General features: G+C 41.0%; 2 protein-coding genes across 2 annotated transcripts in view; one reads left to right on the forward strand and one right to left on the reverse strand.

The window, feature by feature from the left end:
- Positions 1-15,034, reverse strand: part of LOC115629331 (probable nuclear hormone receptor HR38) — a 17,970-nt gene extending 2,936 nt beyond the window's left edge. The window contains exon 1 of the mRNA XM_030525779.1: positions 14,684-15,034. Coding sequence (XP_030381639.1) covers positions 14,684-15,034 — 351 coding nt within the window. The remainder of the gene's footprint in view (positions 1-14,683) is intronic.
- A 1,286-nt stretch (positions 15,035-16,320) lies between these two features.
- Positions 16,321-19,450, forward strand: LOC115629339 (DNA topoisomerase 3-beta). Its single transcript, XM_030525787.1, has 5 exons — positions 16,321-16,411; positions 16,524-17,271; positions 17,343-18,393; positions 18,457-18,850; positions 18,910-19,450. The coding sequence occupies exons 1-5, from the start codon at positions 16,321-16,323 to the stop codon at positions 19,239-19,241; spliced, it is 2,616 nt and encodes an 871-aa protein (XP_030381647.1). The 3' UTR covers positions 19,242-19,450.
- Positions 19,451-20,000: the final 550 nt, after the last annotated feature.

Below are 20,000 nucleotides of genomic sequence, written 5' to 3' on the forward strand. Positions count from 1 at the left end.
TTTGGTTGTTTTTTTGGGCCCAGTGTATTCCATATTCGGCTGCGTGCAGCTACAGTGTTCTTAAATGTTTTGACTAAAAGTTTCTTACTTGTTTTTCTGGTGGTATGCCAGCTCCTGATAAATGTGCTGCATAAAATTATGGAGACTATAGTGAAGTCAGAGTGTGCTGGGCCCTGCGTTGGGCGCCGTGCACGTTTTGCCTGTCAACTACTAAATGACAAAACAAATTTGCATAGAAAAACAAGTAGGTAAAACAGAGAGACACACACACACACATATGTCACATACTACTGTCTCTGTCCCCACCTCCATCAGTACTCTTCGGTTACTCCACCACCTGTTCCAATGCTTTATCCAGCCCCGCCCTGCCTTCCCTTCTGCGAGTATATTCATGTTGACTGCCCCCCCCGGCGTACTGTTAATAAGCTTACATGGCGCGCCAAATTCCAGCAAATTAAATGTTTCAACAGCCGCCGCAACGTCCCCGCTTCGGCCCCAACCCCATCCCCCAACCCCATCCCCCAGCCTCCAGCCCCATCTCCATCCCCATCCGCACGGCAGCGCTCTTGAGCGAAACTCAATTGTGCTGTGTTGTGGCAATCTGTTGAGGCACTTGACGCTGTTGCCGCTATTGCCGCCGTTACCATTTGGCTGTATCCTGTCGCATCCTGTCGCCTGTCAATTCTAACCGTCGACGCGCCGACTGTTCGCATTTCTGGTTAGTCTCCTGCCACTTGCTGCCGTGTTGCTCTTTCATTTTCGCATTTAAAAAGTTTTTAACAAACCTCCGCAACCAGTTTCGCACCCCACCCCATTTTTTTTTATTGTTTTTTCATTTCGTTGTAAAAATATATAAAGTTTTTAACTGTCGCAAGTTGTGGGTTGTCATCGTCATCGTCATCGCAGCTTGATTTGCATTTTTTGGCAGCCGTTGCCGCAATTTTCATTTCGTTTCAGTCCAACATAAGAATTCCGGATGGCGTTACTGGCGAAAGTTTAAATTAGATTATGCTAATTAAGCGGGGCGTGGTGGCGTCATGGGCTGATTTTGATTGTTGATTGATGTGGCCAAAAAATGGACGAGGCGTCGCACCGAGCTTTAATTAGCCAGGGCCGCATTAATATTCAATCAACAGCTGCCGCAAAAGCTGGAAACTTTTTTATTGCCTCCACCCTCCCTCCACCTCGACCCCACAACTGCGAAGTAGAAAGTGTAGAAGGGGCCCTCTGTATGACCAGCTGCCCTGCAGCCTTCTTTGCTTGCAACTGTCCAACTTTTGAAGCTGAGATTAATGCGCCAGCAGTGCATAGAGTTGGCTTCTTTTATGAGTATAGTTGCCCGCTTTCAGGCGCCGCCAACTTGTTTGTGTTTGTCTTTTGGCCATGGAGGCGCAAAAGTTTTTTGTAGTTTTGCGAAGCGCGGCAATTAAAAACAGCAGTTGGCTTAAGTTTCTGTACTTAGTGGGAGCCTGAGACAGCAAGACACGCAGGCAGACAGACAGACAGTGGAAAATCATGAAGAGTTAGGCTCAACATACTCGCACTGTTGATTGAACAGCCTATGTACATCGATGAAACAACCCTCAATAGAGGCAGCGGGCAACCCTCAAGGACTGCATGCCACCTCCCAATGCCGTGGTTATGGTTACGCACACTTAACCGGCACTTTGCCGGGCAACCTTATAACATAATTACAGCATATCAAACAACGCTAAGCCGCCACCGCACTCGTCCACACATCAGGAGGTGATGTTGTTGTTGAGGACTATGCCTATGCCTATACCTATGCTGATGCTGATCGTGATGGGGTTGGGGACAGACGCACGACCAATGGATGGATGTATGTTAACAGTTGGTCGAGCAACCCTCAATGATTTTGTAAATGCAACTTTAAAGCGACCGCAGCGTACACACGTGCACAAAAGGCTTACATCAGGCATGGCGCCCAAAGTGGGGCGCTAAATGCCTTACGTTTGCTTGGGTCTCAGCATGCAAGGTGAATTAATTAATTAGTTTAATTTATAGTAGTCAGTCTTGCTGCATAGAAAACTCGAAGGAAAATATGTTGTCAGTGTGGTTTATTTAGAACTTTATTAAAGGCTGAAAGAACTTTAATTGTTGATACTAAATGAGCTGAACCCTAAAAAGCCCTGAACATAAAAAAGATTCATAATGGGTATACTTGTATACGTAGCGCCCAAATCAACAATTTAAAAAAATTCGCATCATCACATTCTAGCGGGATTGCTGATTAAGTAAGAAGTAGATTTCAGCACTATTATCCTTGTTGAATTGAAATAAATGGCGCCTAAGCTGGGGCGCACATAAACTAGCATGTTCATATATCAAAATTATATTTCAGGGGGTTCAAGGCAGTGGTTTCATCCTTCTTACTCACTACACTCCCCCACTACTAGACTTTAGGACTTCAGTGTTGTGTCCTGTTCCGCTGCCTTTCGTGTCCTTGCTGACATGTTGTCGTGGTGTTAACGTTACATCGTTTGACTGCGAATTAAAATAATGTGCCACTTGTGGCTCTCTCATGTGTGCAAAGTTGGTCTGTGGCTGGCTCCACACACAGACTCCGGCATGTACCCGTGGGCGGTTGGTTTAGAGTGTGTGCTCGAAAATTTGACAAAATTTCGTTTGCCAGTTGGCCAATGTCCGTTGGCGTCGTGTAAGCCAACACGTCGTTACCCTAATCGAATTTGATTTGAACCCTCTTGGCGTGTGGCGTGTCCCTGCCATGAGATTGATGTGCAACCCTTTGCTAACTGCATTTGCTGCGTATGAGTTATTGTTTCATAATTTTGCAGTTTACGGGAATTGTTTATTGTCGGTTGTTGCACATGTTGGTTGGGGCTCGTCCGTGCTTGTTTGCTTTCCTCTTTAAGAGAGAACTCAGAGTATTAGTTCTAATGGACTTGCTGGCATATGTCCGTTCAATATGAAATGAAGTAATCACTAATAGAGATAAGTAAATCATTAGCCTTATTTTTGGTCTGTCCTCGAAGTTGATTTCAGTTTCAATAGTTAATGCATTATGTTCGTAGAAATATCGGAAGTATATTACATTAAAACAGACTTAACATAAGCAGTCCTTTTAGAAAGCTTCGGGAATAGTTCAATTTTGAATTCTATTAACGAGTCGAATCGATATAGACATGTTCGTCTGTATGAACAGCGATAACTTTTGGAACATAGCAGCTAGGGATACCAAACTTGGTGTGTGGACTTGCCTTATCAATATGCAAATCGAGTTTATCCCTAATCATATATAGCGTCATTATTTAATATAGCTCTCATAGGAACGATCACTCCAATTTTAAAATTGGTTGTTCGTGTTTATGAAGATATTCTAAAGAAATTGAGTGCTTATATGTTTTATATAGTGGTTCACGATATTCTGAAGTATTAAACGAAAAACATATGATAATAGCTGTCTTAGAAATCATCAGGGCAGAAATCAAGATAAAACGGCTTCTTTCAGCAAATAGAGCGACTCAACGCCTCTAGAATAAAGAAAAGTTTTTCTTGTTTGAAATCAATTAATTGAAAAATTATATAAATAATTAAACGTCGTGGTATATAGAAATGTTTATAAATTACACCTCTTAACACTAAAATTTCTTGAGTATTATTCGTTTTTTAAAATCAGTTTTTAGAAGATATGCCTATTGCGTTTGTAGCCTTCGTCAACCTTTCTTTAAGCTTGTACCTCCAAGTCGTCCAAGTACCTCCTTTGTTTCGAAATCAATTAATTGACAAATTATATAAATAATTTAACGTCTTAACACTAAAAGTTCTTGAGTATTATGCGTTTTTAAAAGCAGTTTATAGAAGAGAAGGCGATTTAGGCGTTTATAGTCTTTGTCAACCTTTCTTTAAGCTTGGGACTCCATCTGGCTACCTTGTATCTCTTGGTAAAGAGAATGAAGTCAGATTTTCCTACATTCCTAATCCTAATATCTCCTGTCATCTGTTGTCCATAACTGAACTGATGGTCGAGGGATATTCTCCCGTGTGTCATCAGCATAGGCAGTTGTCTTAGGGGCTTTACCGCGGAATTTATTGAGTGGCTCGTCAAACCGACTTTTAAATTTCACTCTGCTCTGAATATATTCAAAAATAAAAACTAAAACTCGTTAGATATCTTTTTATTTTGCCGATCGAAATGATACCAATACGAATCTAACACTAATCTAGGCAAAGAAAAAGACAGTCATGATCGTTGCTTAAGTTGAAAAGATCTTTGTGTTTTCAAAAATTCAACAGTTCGAGAGAAGATTGTCTCAAAACTTCAACTTACCAAGAGTGTTGAAAATATTGAAACTAATGCACACACTTTTTTCACAGTCTCGACGCTATTTACATTTGTCAAACACTTTGATTTCTCAGAGTAAAAAAAAAGCATTAAAAAAATGGTATTTATATATAAATATTTTTATATATCGGTGCACTTTAAACACTCAACACGTCTGCAATGCGGCGGAACTGCATTGCCAATATTGGCTGACGGAGTCACTGAATGGATGACTGACTGCCCAGACTGAACAACTGCCGTCGATGACAGTTAAAAATCAAATGAAATGATGCCAGTGGCTCTGGCTCTGGCTCTGACTCTAGCTGTGACTGCGACTGCGAATGCGACTGTGGCAGCAGAACGAGGACGAGGATAACGAGTCCTGAGCCCGAGAACAGCGAACGCTGTTCGTCGCAGCAGCCTCGGTACAAATTTTAAAATTATGAAATGTTGAAAATGAAACGAGGCATACTCGTAAGTGAAGCCACCGTGCCATCTGTGGTGGGTGGTTCGTGTGGTTGTTTGGCTGTTTGGCTGTTTGGTTCTCTTGGTTGGTCGCTTCGCCTCGCTTTGCTTTGCTTTGCTGTTAATAGTGGTGGTGGTGGTGGTGGTGGCGCGGCGCATCAGGAAAGTGTTAAGCCAAAGCACAGTCGAGCTCGTAAACCACCCTCGAATGGTACTGGTACGGCATTCAGCAGCAGCCAGTATGCAAATTAAAATGCACGTAGAGACAGCCGCAAGGACAATAAAAAGTGCAACCGTTTGTGCAAATAATGCTCATCACAATTGCCGCGATCAGTCCTAATCGGCGCAAGGCATTGAAAAAAACATCGATGTATCGAGCATCGACGATGTTTTTACCACGATGCATCGATGTTTTTTTTTTTTTTTTTTTTTTGGTTGCTTGCGATGCATCGTTTTATTTCAAACATGTTTGTTGATTTTCTCCCTAATATTAGCTTTTTTCTATGGAAAGTTAGTTTTTTAAAACATCGATGCTGCGATGTTTTTTGCGATGCATCGACTTTCCATAAAGAGAAATCGATGTACAACATCAACATCGATGTTTTCCCTTTGACTTACATCCCTAATCAGCGATGAGTAAGAAGATCTTGAAATGGAAAATATACAATACAAAACCTAAAAATATACGAGTATAGAAAAATATAGAAATAGTAAGTCGAATGATTATGGAAACTTATACAAGACAAATGAACCGAAACGGCTCCACTTCGATGTCGATGTTAAGGATGGCGCTAGACCCCCAAGGAAGCAGACGGGTTGGCAGACCTAAAGACAACAACCTGGCGGACTACCCTTCAGGAATTACCCAGAAACAAGACCACATTGGATACAGCCAAGACAGACAGACAGACTAGAACTAGAGAGTTAAGATGGAAAAAATGTTCTGTAGAAGCTCTAAACTCCCAAGCGGAGCAAAAAGGAATAAAAAAAAATAGAAATATGCTATAATATACTAGTATACTTTATGACGTCAAAGATGCTTTCTTCTGCCTCTAGGAAACAATGTACAGTGTACAAGTGTGATCCGGAAATATAGTTTGTTTATTCATTCATTAACATCTATTTGATCGCCTTTACAGTAATCCCCTCCAATCCTTATAGCAGCCTTTTTCAGTTTCAGTTGCTTTTAAGTACCTTCTTCAATTTGACCTGAACATTGGGGAGGATGTTGAGAAACCGGTGTTCCTGGAGTGGTTTCTCCAATTCATTAAAAAAAACCAGGTGAATGCTGTAGCCACAGATTCTTTGGTCCAGTGTTTTTTGAACCAAACGAGATTAGATGTTCACTGATCCATTAGAAATGTTATAAATAGACGATTATGGAGCAGCAATTCTTTGATTTGCTTAACGTTTTGTTCATCAGTTGATGTTCTTGGTCGTCTTGCCAGTCGTAATGCCATTTATAAAGTTGTGCTTTTGATATTACCTATATATCGAAAAGCTTCTGCAACATTTTAACGTTTTGTCCTTTTACGCAAAGTTTAATTGAATTTCTCATTTTGGCTATTGTACAAATCGATCCAAAAAAACAAGTTCACATAGTATGAGAAGACAATGACAGTGCTGCCAACTTAAATACTTGTATAACAAGATTTGTCCCTATCGAATCACCCGTTCGATTATATTTATACCCTGCACCCAAGGGTATACTAGTTTTGCGCGAATGTACGTAACACACAGAAGGGTGCCCGGCAGACCCCTCAAAGTATATATTATTATTGATCAGTATAACAAAACGAGTTGATATACGGCCATGGTCTGTCCATATGAACGGAAGGGTATCAGCAAGTATAACAGCTAGAATAATCAAAAGTGGTATACAGATTCTCCTAAGCCCGAGAAAGGACAAGTTTCTTTTTTTCTGATGCACCCCTCTCCTCCGCTTATAAATGTATGAATTGGATATTCTGTTTTTATTTATTTTTTTTATTAATTAAAAATGTTCTGGGTACATTCCTTCCTTTTTTTTATAGCTGACATGGAAAATATCTGAGCCAGATTTCTTTTGCTGTTAGTTATAAGTCTTCCATAGAGTTCCCAAATATGCTCAAGCTTCGATAAAATCGTTAAACTATGAAAATGCTGCCATAGGAACGATGCAAAAATCAAACTTAATATCAAGAACATTTTTCGTCATATTGATATCGTAACCGAATCTGGTAGCTATGAGTTTTATATATTGTCTTACCATAATCTGACGCTTCATCAAATCCTGTTGATTCTGACATATAGCTGTCATAAAAACGATTCGTTTTCATTGGAGAACTGTGGGGGAAGGAGTTTAATAAAAAATTGTAATTGTAAGTTTTAGATATTATTAAGAGAAGAACAAGAATTATGATCATTTTTAAACTTAAGAAAGATATATAGCGTATAACATTCAAAAAATTCATGAAATAAGATACGCTTTTATATAGCTACATTCTACTTTTTGTAAAGTAAATATTTTGGGAGAAAACAAAACCTTTTTGCAATATTTTTTTCCAGAAATTGAAGAGGCAGCGCTAGCACAAGAGTGTTCGAAAGGCTTGCCTGAAAGCATGAAAATTTTGCATTGCTGCCAAACTTCATTTGACTGCATTTTCCCGCATAGATATTCGATGATAAGTGAATTTTTGAAACGCTTGCTAATTTCGTTTAGATTCTGTTAGATCTCAGCGTTGCCACACTTCACAACATATGCTTGCGGCTCTAAGGCTCTGTTCTGCCTAAAACAAAAGGCTCCATAGAAAAGGGGGGACGTGTTGTTAAAACGACGGCGGTGCAGGAAGGAAGGCATGCGGTTGTGGAGGGACAGGGCAGGTGGCTGTGGAATAAGCTTATAATTTCTATTACAATAAAGGCATGTGGTGCTGATTTCTGTTTTTTCATATATTTTTTTTATTTGTATTATTTTTCACATTTTAATGAATATGCAAAGCGTGTGCGGCTGTTTGCGACTTCATTAGCGCAACAGCCCTCGACGCTGGCTGGTTGGCTGGTTGGCTGCCTAGCTGCCTGGCTGGCAGTTCTCCCGCAAACCTTTCCACCACAGCATGCAACAGAGTTGCCATTGTGGCTGTTGTTGGCTGCCGCTGTTGCCAAGCAATTGCAATGTGTGTGCATTATGTCGTTTCCTTTTTTCTTTCTGTGCGTGCTTTTTATTCTTTTGTTGGGGTTTGTTTGAAATAAATACCGCTTTTTAGCAAACTGCGTTGCAAAATCTGTGAGGCGTCGTCGTCCTTGTCTGCATTGCACATCAAACGTGACAGCGCGTCAGCTCGGAAGGAAGCTGTTGCCTGTTTGCTCCTGCCTGGCTGTCGCTGTGGTTGTGGGTGCTTTGTCTGGCAACCAAACAGTCCTCCCCTTCCCCATCGCTTCTCACCACCACCACAATAAATACAACAAAAAAACTGCCTCGGCTGTGAATGTTTACACTTTGGATTTGGTTTTGGTCGCATCACTTTTTTCCTTCTTCTTCTTTGGCTCTGCTTTTAAATGTATTTCAGTTAACGGTTGTTATGGCAATTCTTCTGCTAAGAGACGAAGCAGTTGGAGGGGGGAAAGGGGCAGGGAGTGCAGCAACATCCTATGCCGTGTGTAGCAGCAACTGTTACCAATGCTGGCCCGCCTTGAGAGCAAACTTAGTTACCAGCTTAGTTACCTATGGTTGCATTTTATTCGATTCCAGCGTTGCCAAATTTCTTCGTCCACTAATAAAGCTCTGGTTACTCCGGTTACAAAATTAAATACTATGCGAATAAAACATCCATAGGAGGGGATAATGCATTTCTTGTGGAGAGAGTAATCACGAGAAGCGAACACATGTGCCCTGTTGCCTAAGTTCACTGCCAATTTAGCTTTAACTGTTTAACTTATACCTACAATTCTTAGGGTTTGCATATATTCGTCACAAATGAAAAACAATCATTTATAAGGTAAATTTTGTATGCAGTGTTGCCAAACTTCATATCCATCATGTCAAACATACTTGCATTTGCAAGTAAATGCACATGAAAATAATTATAGAAGCTCCGTCTTAAAGACATCACCTCTTAATCAGATTAACAATTAAACATCCCTCCTATTGACAATTGACTGCAACGTTGCCAAAATGCACTCATCAAGATAACAAATATATTATGCCACAGCTGTAAAGAAGTCGACAAATATTTACTCATTCATAACATTTAACCGAGCTTTATTGGGATGATAATATAATTGTCGCGTTATTTCAAAGCAACGTTGCCAAACTTCAGCCTCATGTGAATTTGGAACTTTTGTGTAATTTTTACTGAATATCACAGGCATTTGGCGTACTCACTTTTATTCATTCAATGCTGCCGATCATCATTGCGTTGTTGCCAACTTTCAGCGGCACCTGCTGGCCATACCTTTCGCACACTGCTTGCCGCTGTTTCCGTTAGTTTGACGGGCTGCTACAATTTTTATTTGCCCCGCCGCAATGTCTCACATAACGGCACACACAATTTGTGCCACTTTTGTGTGCACATCCATTTCCGCTTGGACGACACACCACACACCACACATCTCTCCAAACGACAACTGTCGCTCGCTTGCACCACTCACCGCTCACACTCGCAATGCCACATTATCCTTGCCTTTATTTTTTTCACTTCTCACTCGAGCGTTGATTGAAATGTTCAGCGAGCGACACACTCACATTTACCGCCCATCATTGTAACACCCAGTCGGACTTTCGGTGAATTGGACCGCTTTAACTTTACACCGAAGCTTAGTGCTAGCGAGTATTCGGAATCCCCAACTAGTTTACGCCATATTTTCTTAAAATTATGATAATTTTTGAGCCAAATACTTAGGCGCTAATCGGAGTAGATTGACAAAGTCTATTAGAAATGGTGCTATAAGCTTTTCCCTTAGACTGAAGTTAGTATTTCAATCGCATTGTAAAGTGAACCCAATATATTTTGAAACATCTGCATATCAGTCCAATATCTACTTTGTTTAAAAATTTAATTTCGGGTGCAATTTCTTATGACTGAACGCTTTTACACTCAGATCGATACGGATCTCTTAATACTTAAGATTGCTTCAATTATGAAGAAATCTTCAATTCAACAGAGAAGCACACATTTATTATTCGTGTTGTAGTCCACAGCGGTGTATAAGGATATATGAGTATATAGATCATCAGGATAGTTGGGACATGTTCATTCTAGATTCTTAAATACGACAATCATACTCCTTTATCAGCTCATAATTCTGGACAATTTCTTAATTTCCATTCAATTTATTTTGGTAACTTCGCAGTAGTTCCTTTCGTTACAATTTTTGTTTGATTTTTTGACAATCCTTATCTAAATCTAAACTGCAACTATACTCGACAAATGTTAGCTCCATTTTTAATATATTATTGTATTATTATTTTTTTTGAAACACAACCGATTGTTCAGGTGCAGTTTTGAGATTTTATATCTTATAGAAGTGTTTTCAAATTTGCTCAGATATTGAAGCGAAATACTTGACTATGCACTGCAAGGTCCGACTGGGTGGGCCGTGTGGTGTGACGTACACGGCCAGGACATGCAGCAGCAGGCAACAGTCAGGACATAACAATAGACAACGGGGCAAAGGAAGAGACAATAGCGCACGAGATGGCGCACATTTGTGGGTGGGTGGTTCGTTGGCTCGGTGGTGAAGAGTGGTTGAAGTTGCTGTTGCTGTTGATGTTGATGTGTGGCTCTTCGTTCGCTAGCTGATTTGTTTGTTGTTTGCATGTAAATTTGATGCGCCATCGTTGTGGCTTCAATTTTTAGATTTTCAAATTTATTTCTTGCCTGCTTTTTTGTTTTGCCTTGTTATTTGTTTAAATGTTTGTGCTGTTGTTGTTGTTGTTGTTTTTTGGCTGCAACCACCGTTATGAGTGGTTGTTTGAATATTCTGTTGCGCCAGCCAGTCAGCCACCCATCCATCCATCCATCCATCCATCCATCTATCCATCCATCAAGCGCAGTCATTGTCAACAATCTGCGCGCGTTGGTTTGATTTGGAGTTGAAAAAACACATTTTTTTTAAACATTTTTTCCAACATGCTGCGTCTTAATGAATTAGTTTATTGGCGTTTTTAAAGCGCAACACATGTACACACAAAATACACACACACACACACACACACACACACACACTTGCGCAGCAGCTTAAGCGCTGCTTAGTTAGTTTCTAGCTTGGAAATTCGTTTGTTGGCGTTTTGAACGCGTTTTGTGGGCGACTTTTATCGCCTCTTCTGATTTGCTGGTCTGGCGTGTGAAAAGAAAAACTTGCGGTATTCTGTCCACACACACACACACAAACACACATGTAAGGAGCATACTTGAGCAGCTTAAGTGCTGCTGTCTGTTAACTGTGGATTTGCCAAATAAATCCGTCAATGAAACCAAAGCACACACACACACCTTCTCTCTCTCTCTCTCCCCCACTCTCGCGCTTGAATAAGTGAATGTGTGTGTGTGTGTATGCACTCACGCGATTGTAATCGCTTTACGTGCGCTTTGGCAACATCATCGTCACCAAATGCTGCCCCACCCCCTCTCGCAAAACAGCTCTTCCCAACAATACACTCTTCTGCTCTCATCGCCTGTCATCGTCATCGTTATCGTCACCAGCACATGTTGCCAACGACAGATGCGACTTGCAAGTGGGTGGCTGTGCGTTTAAGTACGATTGAAAGGTATGGTGCAGGGCTGCCATAATTTTTTCAGCCAAAAAAGCTAGATTGTTATTAAAAAATAAAGCTAAATCCAAGCAAAATAAGCTTTAAAAAATCTGGTTTTAAAAACATTGTTTTCTTGGTTAAATTTGAGGAAATATCTGTTTTAATGTTTTCATATTAATTCTAAATTCTTATTTCATAATTTAAAATACATAATAATAAGAGATTGTTGTAAGAATAATAATAGAAAATTCACATTAAATTCATTTTAATTTTTAATAAACTTTTTAATTCTGTAGTTGATTTATGAGTTCAACTGAACTCATTGTCTCTTCGAAAGGATAATAAACGCGCTTGCTTACTGCTCGCAACTATTTTTGAGGCAGTTTATACTCGAGTATAAAGTAGAATTACTTTTCCTTCTCTACTTACTATTTTTTTTAGCCTGTTAGGTCTATAATGTCTCTGACCACATGTGGCTGTGATTCGGGGCTTAGCTGGCCAAATGGCAAATTAAATTCCCCCAACGGATCGGAGGCATTAATAGACGTTATTGTATTATAGTTTTTTTCTTGGGCTTTCTTATCTTTTAACGTTGTATTATTAAATATATTTATTTTATTTTATAATAATATAATATTATATAAATCCTAGTTTTTGTATATGTATGTTGATTTACTAAATAAAATAAAATAAATTAAAATTTGTTGAAACCGTTTGTTTCCGCCGGAATCACGGTACACGAAGACTTTAAGCCAAAATGTTAGCATATTTTCGATGTTCTGCCAAGTAGCCAACGCTAAATGTCTCTATATTGCCTTTCGACTTATCCAATATTTTAAATATAGTATACATATGGTCAAAAATAAAGTAAAGCTTAAAAAAGGCTAAATCCATTTCTTGTTAAACTATTCCCGCAGCCCGCTGTTTGCGAATTTTGTCTGGCATTTAAAAAAAAATCAGATCTAGCGGGAAAAAAAGCTAAAATGGCAGCACTGGTATGGTGCTATGGCGAGATAGTGGGGAGGGATTCAAACAGTCTATTTGCTTTTATACACTTTATTGAGACAGCCTGTCGACGTGAGTCAATTTGCTCGAAAACTTGTGGCTTGAGAATCACTTTTATTTTGGCTGCACACAAAAAAATGCATGATGTACATTTTCGTAAATCAGTACCCAGTTAGAGAATGTGTATTGAGTCTGCAAACCGACACACAAGCTCTAAGGATGTATATCTAGGATTGGGCTTGGCTCGTCCTAACTCGAAAACAAATACTTAGTAAGTATTACTTACTTAATACTGATTCTAAAGATTTTATTTCAAAAGCGCTGTTCAAATATTTTCTTCGAGTGTTGTCGCTGTCTATATGTGAATGTTTTCTCGCATTTGCAGATAGAATTCTATTAACGCTACCAATTGAGACAATTGGCAATGGGAAGGCAAATAGGAGTATGCAAAGGTAAACACAAGTTGGGACACATTTCTCAATACAATGCTCTACGCAGACTTAACTGAATGTGCGTTGTATATACAGTGAAGACTCTCTTGGCCGGACACTCACGGTCGGCCAAGGGGAGTGTCCGCTTGAATACTTTATACTTGTACACCGATCGAATGTTTTAGAAAAAGTGTCCGGATAAAAGAGCTGTCCATTAACGGAGTTTTCACTGTACATATGTACACCCCCACCCACCACTTGATATAGCTGCTATTGTTGTTTTTGTTGCTAATGTTGCTGATATGCTTCTTCAGCTACTTTTTTATTTGAGTTCTATTTTTTACAACTTCGTCACAGAGATGCCGCTATATGCTTTTTAACCCTAGATGGTTGTTCTTCACTAAGGTTGTTCTTCGTCGAAACGACTACGGCCGATTTGAAATTGTCGCTGTTTGATTCCTAAGTACAAAGTTCTCAGTTTATACATTTTTGTGTCTTGTTTAGTTTATTTTTTATGAAATAAAATTATATTTCAATTCTTTGGACTTTAACATTATAAAAAAATATATATATATATATATATATATATATATATATATAACAACTTGACCAAGTTTCAAAATAGTCTTCATTGTAATCACAAAATTTGGTTACTTAAATCGGACTTCAGTCCAATTTTTTGATTTAATGATATGCATAATACATAAAACTAATAGAAGACTCCAGTTTTATGAGCATTTTTTGTTAATTTGTACACGAGGCACAATCCAGGATACTGCAGATTTGGTCGAGTGTATCGACACCTGCTTTCATTGCATTACATAATTCAATCATATGGGGCAAAAAACGCAACTATGCAAAAAAAAAATACACATTAAAAAATTATCGTCGTCGATTCGACGAAGAACAGCCATCTAGGGTTAAATACAATTTGGATTTGTCAACAAAAAGTCTTCTCAACGACCTGAGATTTGCAATAAGAGTATGTTTGTAATTGCTTCTACAATTTTGGAGCCGACTTAAAGGAAAGCCAGCTTTAGCATTTTTCTGTTATCAGGATAATGATCCTGCTCTGCAATTATAAGCAATTTTCTATGCCCCCAGAATATCCAAGTAATTCGAGGCAAAAACACCCGATAGCCGGAAAGGACATTTTTGTGACTGCTGGGGAAAAAAGGGAAAAAAATATTTCAAATCTGCTGGAAATAAGTACACCTAATTCTGTTTTTACACGGTAGATTGGTTCCTCAAAAAGTCGTGTACAAAAAAAACCATGTAAAAAATGACATTGATCAGAACTGATATGCCAAATGAATCGTGCTAAATGCAATAAAGCCGTGTAACCATATACAAAATTTGAAATTTTCAAATTAAATCAAGACCGTGTAGAAACAGAATTAGTTGTATTCGAACGCATCTACAAGTAAAGGGGGTCTTCATCAATCATCAATCACAAATCGAAAAGACAGCTAGACCTGTCACCGAAAAATACTGAAATTTGTGAAAAATATGTGACCCAGAAGTGGAATTGTTGGTTGGTCCTTCCCCCAAAATAAAAGCCACTCCCCAAATGGAGGAGAGAGAAAGGGAAATGCGCTCTTGCGATTTGCTATTGTTTCGTTCGTTGAACACAAATGAAAGAAATGTAACAACAAATTACATGGTGTTGTAACAATCACAAGATCTCCCTTCACCCGCCGTCCTCTGCCCACCGCCCACCGTCCTCCGTCCTCCGCTCTACTGCACCGCCCGGCGGTAGCGCTGGGCCAGCTTGCGCACCTTATAGACTATATAGATGCAGGCGGCAGTGGTGGAGCCGACCAACAGGACCTTGAAAATGATGGCCGAGGCCGTTTGCTCGGGTGGGGCGGCGCCAATCGCTGTCAGCCTATTGAGAAAGTAGCGGCACTCCGGAGTCGAATCGTCGATGTTGTAGTCCTTGTCCGAACCAAACGGCAGCCACTGTGTGACCGAGGGCAGCAGCGAATTCTTGAAGCAGTGCACATGTTCCGCATTTAAGTTTGCCATGCAGAAGCCAAAGCGAGGCGCCAATCTGCACAAGTACTTCAGTCCGAAACGGTAGGCCCAAGACGCCATGGCACTGGACTTTATGTAGTGTTTGGGTAAAGTAAATTTTTTCTATTTTCGAGAGAAAAAAAATTTATTTTATTTCTCTGGATGTGTTCAGCTCGATGTTTTGTTTGGAATGAGGATTTTTAATAAAGTTCCCCAGCTCCTTTGACAGTTCTGGCCCAAAGCCTACTAGATCGACCGAAATTCAAGAGAAATATATAGAATAGTCGAAAACAAGTACAATTTTAGCAATAAAAAAACCGACTTCAGGTCTAGTGCAGTGAATGCTTCCGTTTTTCGTCATTTAAAGTGACATCATGTTTCGATGATGATACCTGTTCAGGAATAGAATGCACTAAATGAGGCATGTTTAAGGTAGTTTTCTTAGGAATATCATTGTCAAAACTGCACCAAATCGAAATGAAACCATTCGGGAAGCAACAGCTTTCAAATGGACAAAGAAACATCAAAATAAAAAAATACAGACGAATTGATAACCTACTCCTTTTTTAAAGTCGGTTGATAAGCAACAATCCAGAACTAAAACTAAAATTTTACCGCCACCCCACATCACAGCGAAGCCACGCAAAAAAATGGAAAGAAAATAAAAAGAAAAGCAATGTTGAATGTTGCACAAATCCTGTGGACCAATGGCAGGCGCGCGCTTAGACAAGTTTCGTGTTTTAGTTGGCGCTCCTCGTTTGGCGTCGTCGTTTGTTTTTTTTACTCCACCCACTCGTGCGTTCTTTTTTGCTTCTATTTTTCCAAAGCATGCAAAAAGGGGTGGGGCTACCTTATAGCCATACACACTTCATGGAAAATCTTGTTGCCGTAGATTCAAAGCCAGCTGAAACCACTCCTGTATTATTGCACCACCATTTAGATATTTCCTCAGTATTCCTAGTACCTAACATTGGTTAGAACATAAAACGGCGCTATTGTTTTTTAATTTCCAAATGCTAATCTATTATTCTTCACCATTATTTATTACTTAATCTTGCTTATTTAAGCAATTTACGCCACTGATAATTTTGAATTTAAATTTGAATTTGTCTTCATTGATTTGCGCCAGAGGGCGCCATAATCACGGCAATTAATTGGCAGCACTGGCTTGTGGTGATTGAGGTGAGTTGCAGGAAAAAGCAACTGTTATCTGTGTGACCGTATAAAGTATGGGAAAAGAAGAATCGCGTATTTTGTTGCATGCCCATCAAAATTGGAATGGCTGGCCACATTTGCGATTACACCCTTGTACAACTTAGAAAGGAGCGCTCCTTGTAGTTTTTGCTCGAAAAACAAACAAGTTGGCCATGAAGAATGTTTTGATGGTCGCCGAGAAGCCATCGCTGGCCGCCTCCCTAGCTGCGATTCTCTCCAACGGACGTTGCACAGCGAAAAGAGGTAATAAAGCCCGGCATTTGGCCGTAAGGGTTGGGGGGAATTCGCAAGCAAACAAACGCTCAACGAATTTCTACTTTTCTTCAACTTTTTTTTTTCGTTTTTTCATTGACAGGTGGCAGCAGCGGCTGCTCCACGCACGAATGGAACGGACCATTTCGCAATGAAGGCAATGTGCATTTTCGGATGACATCAGTGTGCGGCCATGTGATGTCATTGGATTTCATCAGCAAATACAACTCGTGGGACAAGGTAGATCCCGTCGAGCTGTTCGGCTGTCCCACAGAGAAAAAAGAGACAAATCCTAAGCAGCATATGCGCTCCTTTTTGGCGCACGAGGCCCGCGGCTGCGACTATTTGGTCCTTTGGCTCGATTGTGATAAGGAGGGCGAGAACATATGCTTTGAAGTCATGGATTCTGTGCAGCATGTCATCCACAATGTCTACAGCCACAACGTCACCTACCGAGCTCACTTCTCGGCCATCACCGAGAAGGACATCAAAGGCGCCATGGAGACTTTGGGACATCCCAATGAAAATGAGGCCAAATCTGTCGATGCGCGCCAAGAGCTGGACTTGCGCATCGGTTGTGCCTTCACGCGTTTCCAGACCAAATTCTTTCAGGGTCGCTACGGGGATTTGGACTCCTCGCTCATCTCCTACGGCCCCTGTCAGACGCCCACGTTGGGTTTTTGTGTAAAGAGACATGACGACATACAGACCTTCAAGCCAGAAAGCTTCTGGTATCTGCAGCTGCTCGCTGGCCAGCCCGAATGTACGCTGGAGTGGGCCCGAGGACGTGTATTCAAGAAGGACATCGCTATAATGCTGCTGAATCGCGTCAAGGAGCACAAGGAGGCAACGTAAGCATCCTGTCGATGAAACTATATTTTGGCTTATATTGTACTTTCTCTTTATTGTTTGTTGCCCTCAGTGTTGAAAGCGTGTCCAGCAAGGAGTCATTCAAGAGCAAACCTCAAGCTCTGAATACTGTGGAACTGATGCGTATATGCAGCTCTGGCCTAGGCATTGGACCCTTCCAGGCCATGCAAATTGCAGAGCGTCTCTACACCCAGGGCTACATAAGTTATCCCCGTACAGAGACGAACCAATATCCGGCCAATTTTGATTTGCCTGCGGTGCTACGTGTGCTTCAACCATCGAGGGATTTTGGTGAGGAGGCACGTGCCATAGCCGGAGATCTACAGTCGCCACGCAAGGGCAAAGATGCTGGTGACCATCCCCCTATAACGCCCATGAAATTGGCCTCACATGGCGACTTCGATCGTGATACTTGGCGTGTCTACGAGTTCATCTGTCGCCATTTTATGGGCACCGTGTCACGAGACCTTAAGTATCGGGTAACCACAGCCAAGTTGCGCGTCGGGTTGGAGACATTCGTGTCCACATCCAATGTGCTCATCGATGCCGGCTTCACAAAGGTGATGACCTGGCAGGCTTTTGGACGTGACGAGGCTATCCCACCGTTTGTTCAGGGCACCCAGGTGGCCATAAATGATGTACGTTTGGCTGAAAGCCAGACGGGACCACCCGATTATCTCACCGAGGCGGAGCTGATTACGCTGATGGAGCAGCATGGCATTGGTACCGATGCCTCCATACCGGTGCATATCAATAACATCTGTCAGCGCAATTATGTACGCATTGAGAGTGGACGGAAGCTAATACCAACCACACTGGGCATTGTGTTGGTGCATGGATATCAGAAAATTGATCCTGAACTGGTGCTGCCCACCATGCGATCTGAGGTGGAACGCATGCTGACACTAATTGCCAAGGGATCGGCCGATTTTAATGATGTACTGCGTCATGCCATACAAATCTTTAAGTTAAAATTCATGTATTTTGTAAAGAACATTGCCAATATGGATAGCCTCTTTGAGGTCTCATTTTCTCCGCTCGCCGAGTCCGGCAAGGCGCACTCACGTTGTGGCAAATGCCGTCGCTACATGAAGTACATACAGGTGAGTCGAATATGGAATAAGCTGGGAGGGAATTGTTATCATTATTGTTGCTCTCTTTTCCAGTCCAAGCCGGCACGTCTGCATTGCTCCCATTGCGATGAGACCTACTCGCTGCCCAATGGCAATGTGAAGGTCTATCGTGAGTTCAAATGCCCGCTGGATGATTTCGAGCTGCTGGCCTTCTCGACCGGCGTCAAGGGTCGTTCGTTTCCGTTCTGTCCGTATTGCTACAATCACCCACCATTCAGGGATATGCCCAAAAATGGTGGCTGCAACACTTGCACACATGCCACCTGCCCCCATTCCCTGAACACGCTGGGCATCTCCGGCTGTGTGGAGTGCGAAAACGGTATTCTGGTATTGGATTCCACATTGGCGCCCACCTGGAAGTTGGGCTGCAATCGCTGCGATGTCATCATCAATTGCTTTAAAGGTGCCACCAAAATAACGGTCGAAGGTACGTAGAATATTAATGGCATGACCCCCACAGGCAGGCTATAAATCCGATTATTTCAGATAACAAATGCACCGATTGTGGAGCGCAGCTTGTCAATGTGGTCTACAAATCGGACAAGTCCAAGTTCAAGGATGGCAGTGAGGAGAAGACCGGTTGCCTATTCTGTTCTCATGAATTTCAGCATTTGGTGGAGAAACATCGTGCGGTGGCTTCTCGTCCTGTCCGCAGTGGTGGAGGTGGCCCGCGCGGTGGTAAACCTGGACGTGGTGGCGGCGGAGCAGCTGGAGTGTCTGTGGGCGGCAATGCTGCAGGTGGTGGTGGCAATGCCCGTGGACGTGGTGGTCGACAGCCAAAGGATAAAATGGCTCAACTGGCAGCCTACTTTGTATAAGAACGTGTGAGATAGAGAAAAATGGAGGGAGGGGGGAGCCAATCCAGCTGCATATAAAAAAACAACAGCTGGAAATGGGAAGCATATCGAAACGATTCTTATAAATGCATTTACATTAGAAGCCGGTAACTAAATTAATTTAGTGCGTATATATGTATACATATGTATGTATGAAATGGCAGTAATAAACAGAATTGATGAATACAGAATATATAGTATGTATGTACATATGTACATATGTATGTGCGAATGTATGCATATGATTTCACACTATATAAATGTACATATGTATGTAGGTATGTATGTACATACATGTTTTGTCTATACTGTTATATGAGTGTGTATGTAGATTGGTCAGTTTTGTTGGTAAAATAAACACTCAGCTGATAGGTGCTATTTGCGTACATATGTATGTATGTGTGTATGTATGGTATCTATAATTTCACATGACGCTATCACAAATTTCATCAGCAGGAATACCACACAAGTTTCTCGTACTTTCTAGCAGTATTAGAAATCATTCCATTGATATGCATATATGTAAATAAGTTATAATAGGTAAGCACTGCATATTATTTGCTAGGGGTCCATATGCACACACTACATACATATGTATGTATGTCTGTACATGCTTATGTAGTATATTGTATGTAAATATATGAACTTGGTGCTATATCATTGTTTGACTAAAGCCGCAAGCCGTCAAAACAAACAAAGGTCGTTTAACTCAAAAGAACAATGCGGCAGTCAAAAAAACAA

Source organism: Scaptodrosophila lebanonensis, unplaced genomic scaffold (genome assembly GCF_003285725.1).
Source record: "Scaptodrosophila lebanonensis strain 11010-0011.00,11010-0021.00 unplaced genomic scaffold, SlebRS2 tig00000142-arrow-arrow-pilon, whole genome shotgun sequence".
Classification (NCBI taxonomy): Eukaryota; Metazoa; Arthropoda; class Insecta; order Diptera; family Drosophilidae; genus Scaptodrosophila; species Scaptodrosophila lebanonensis.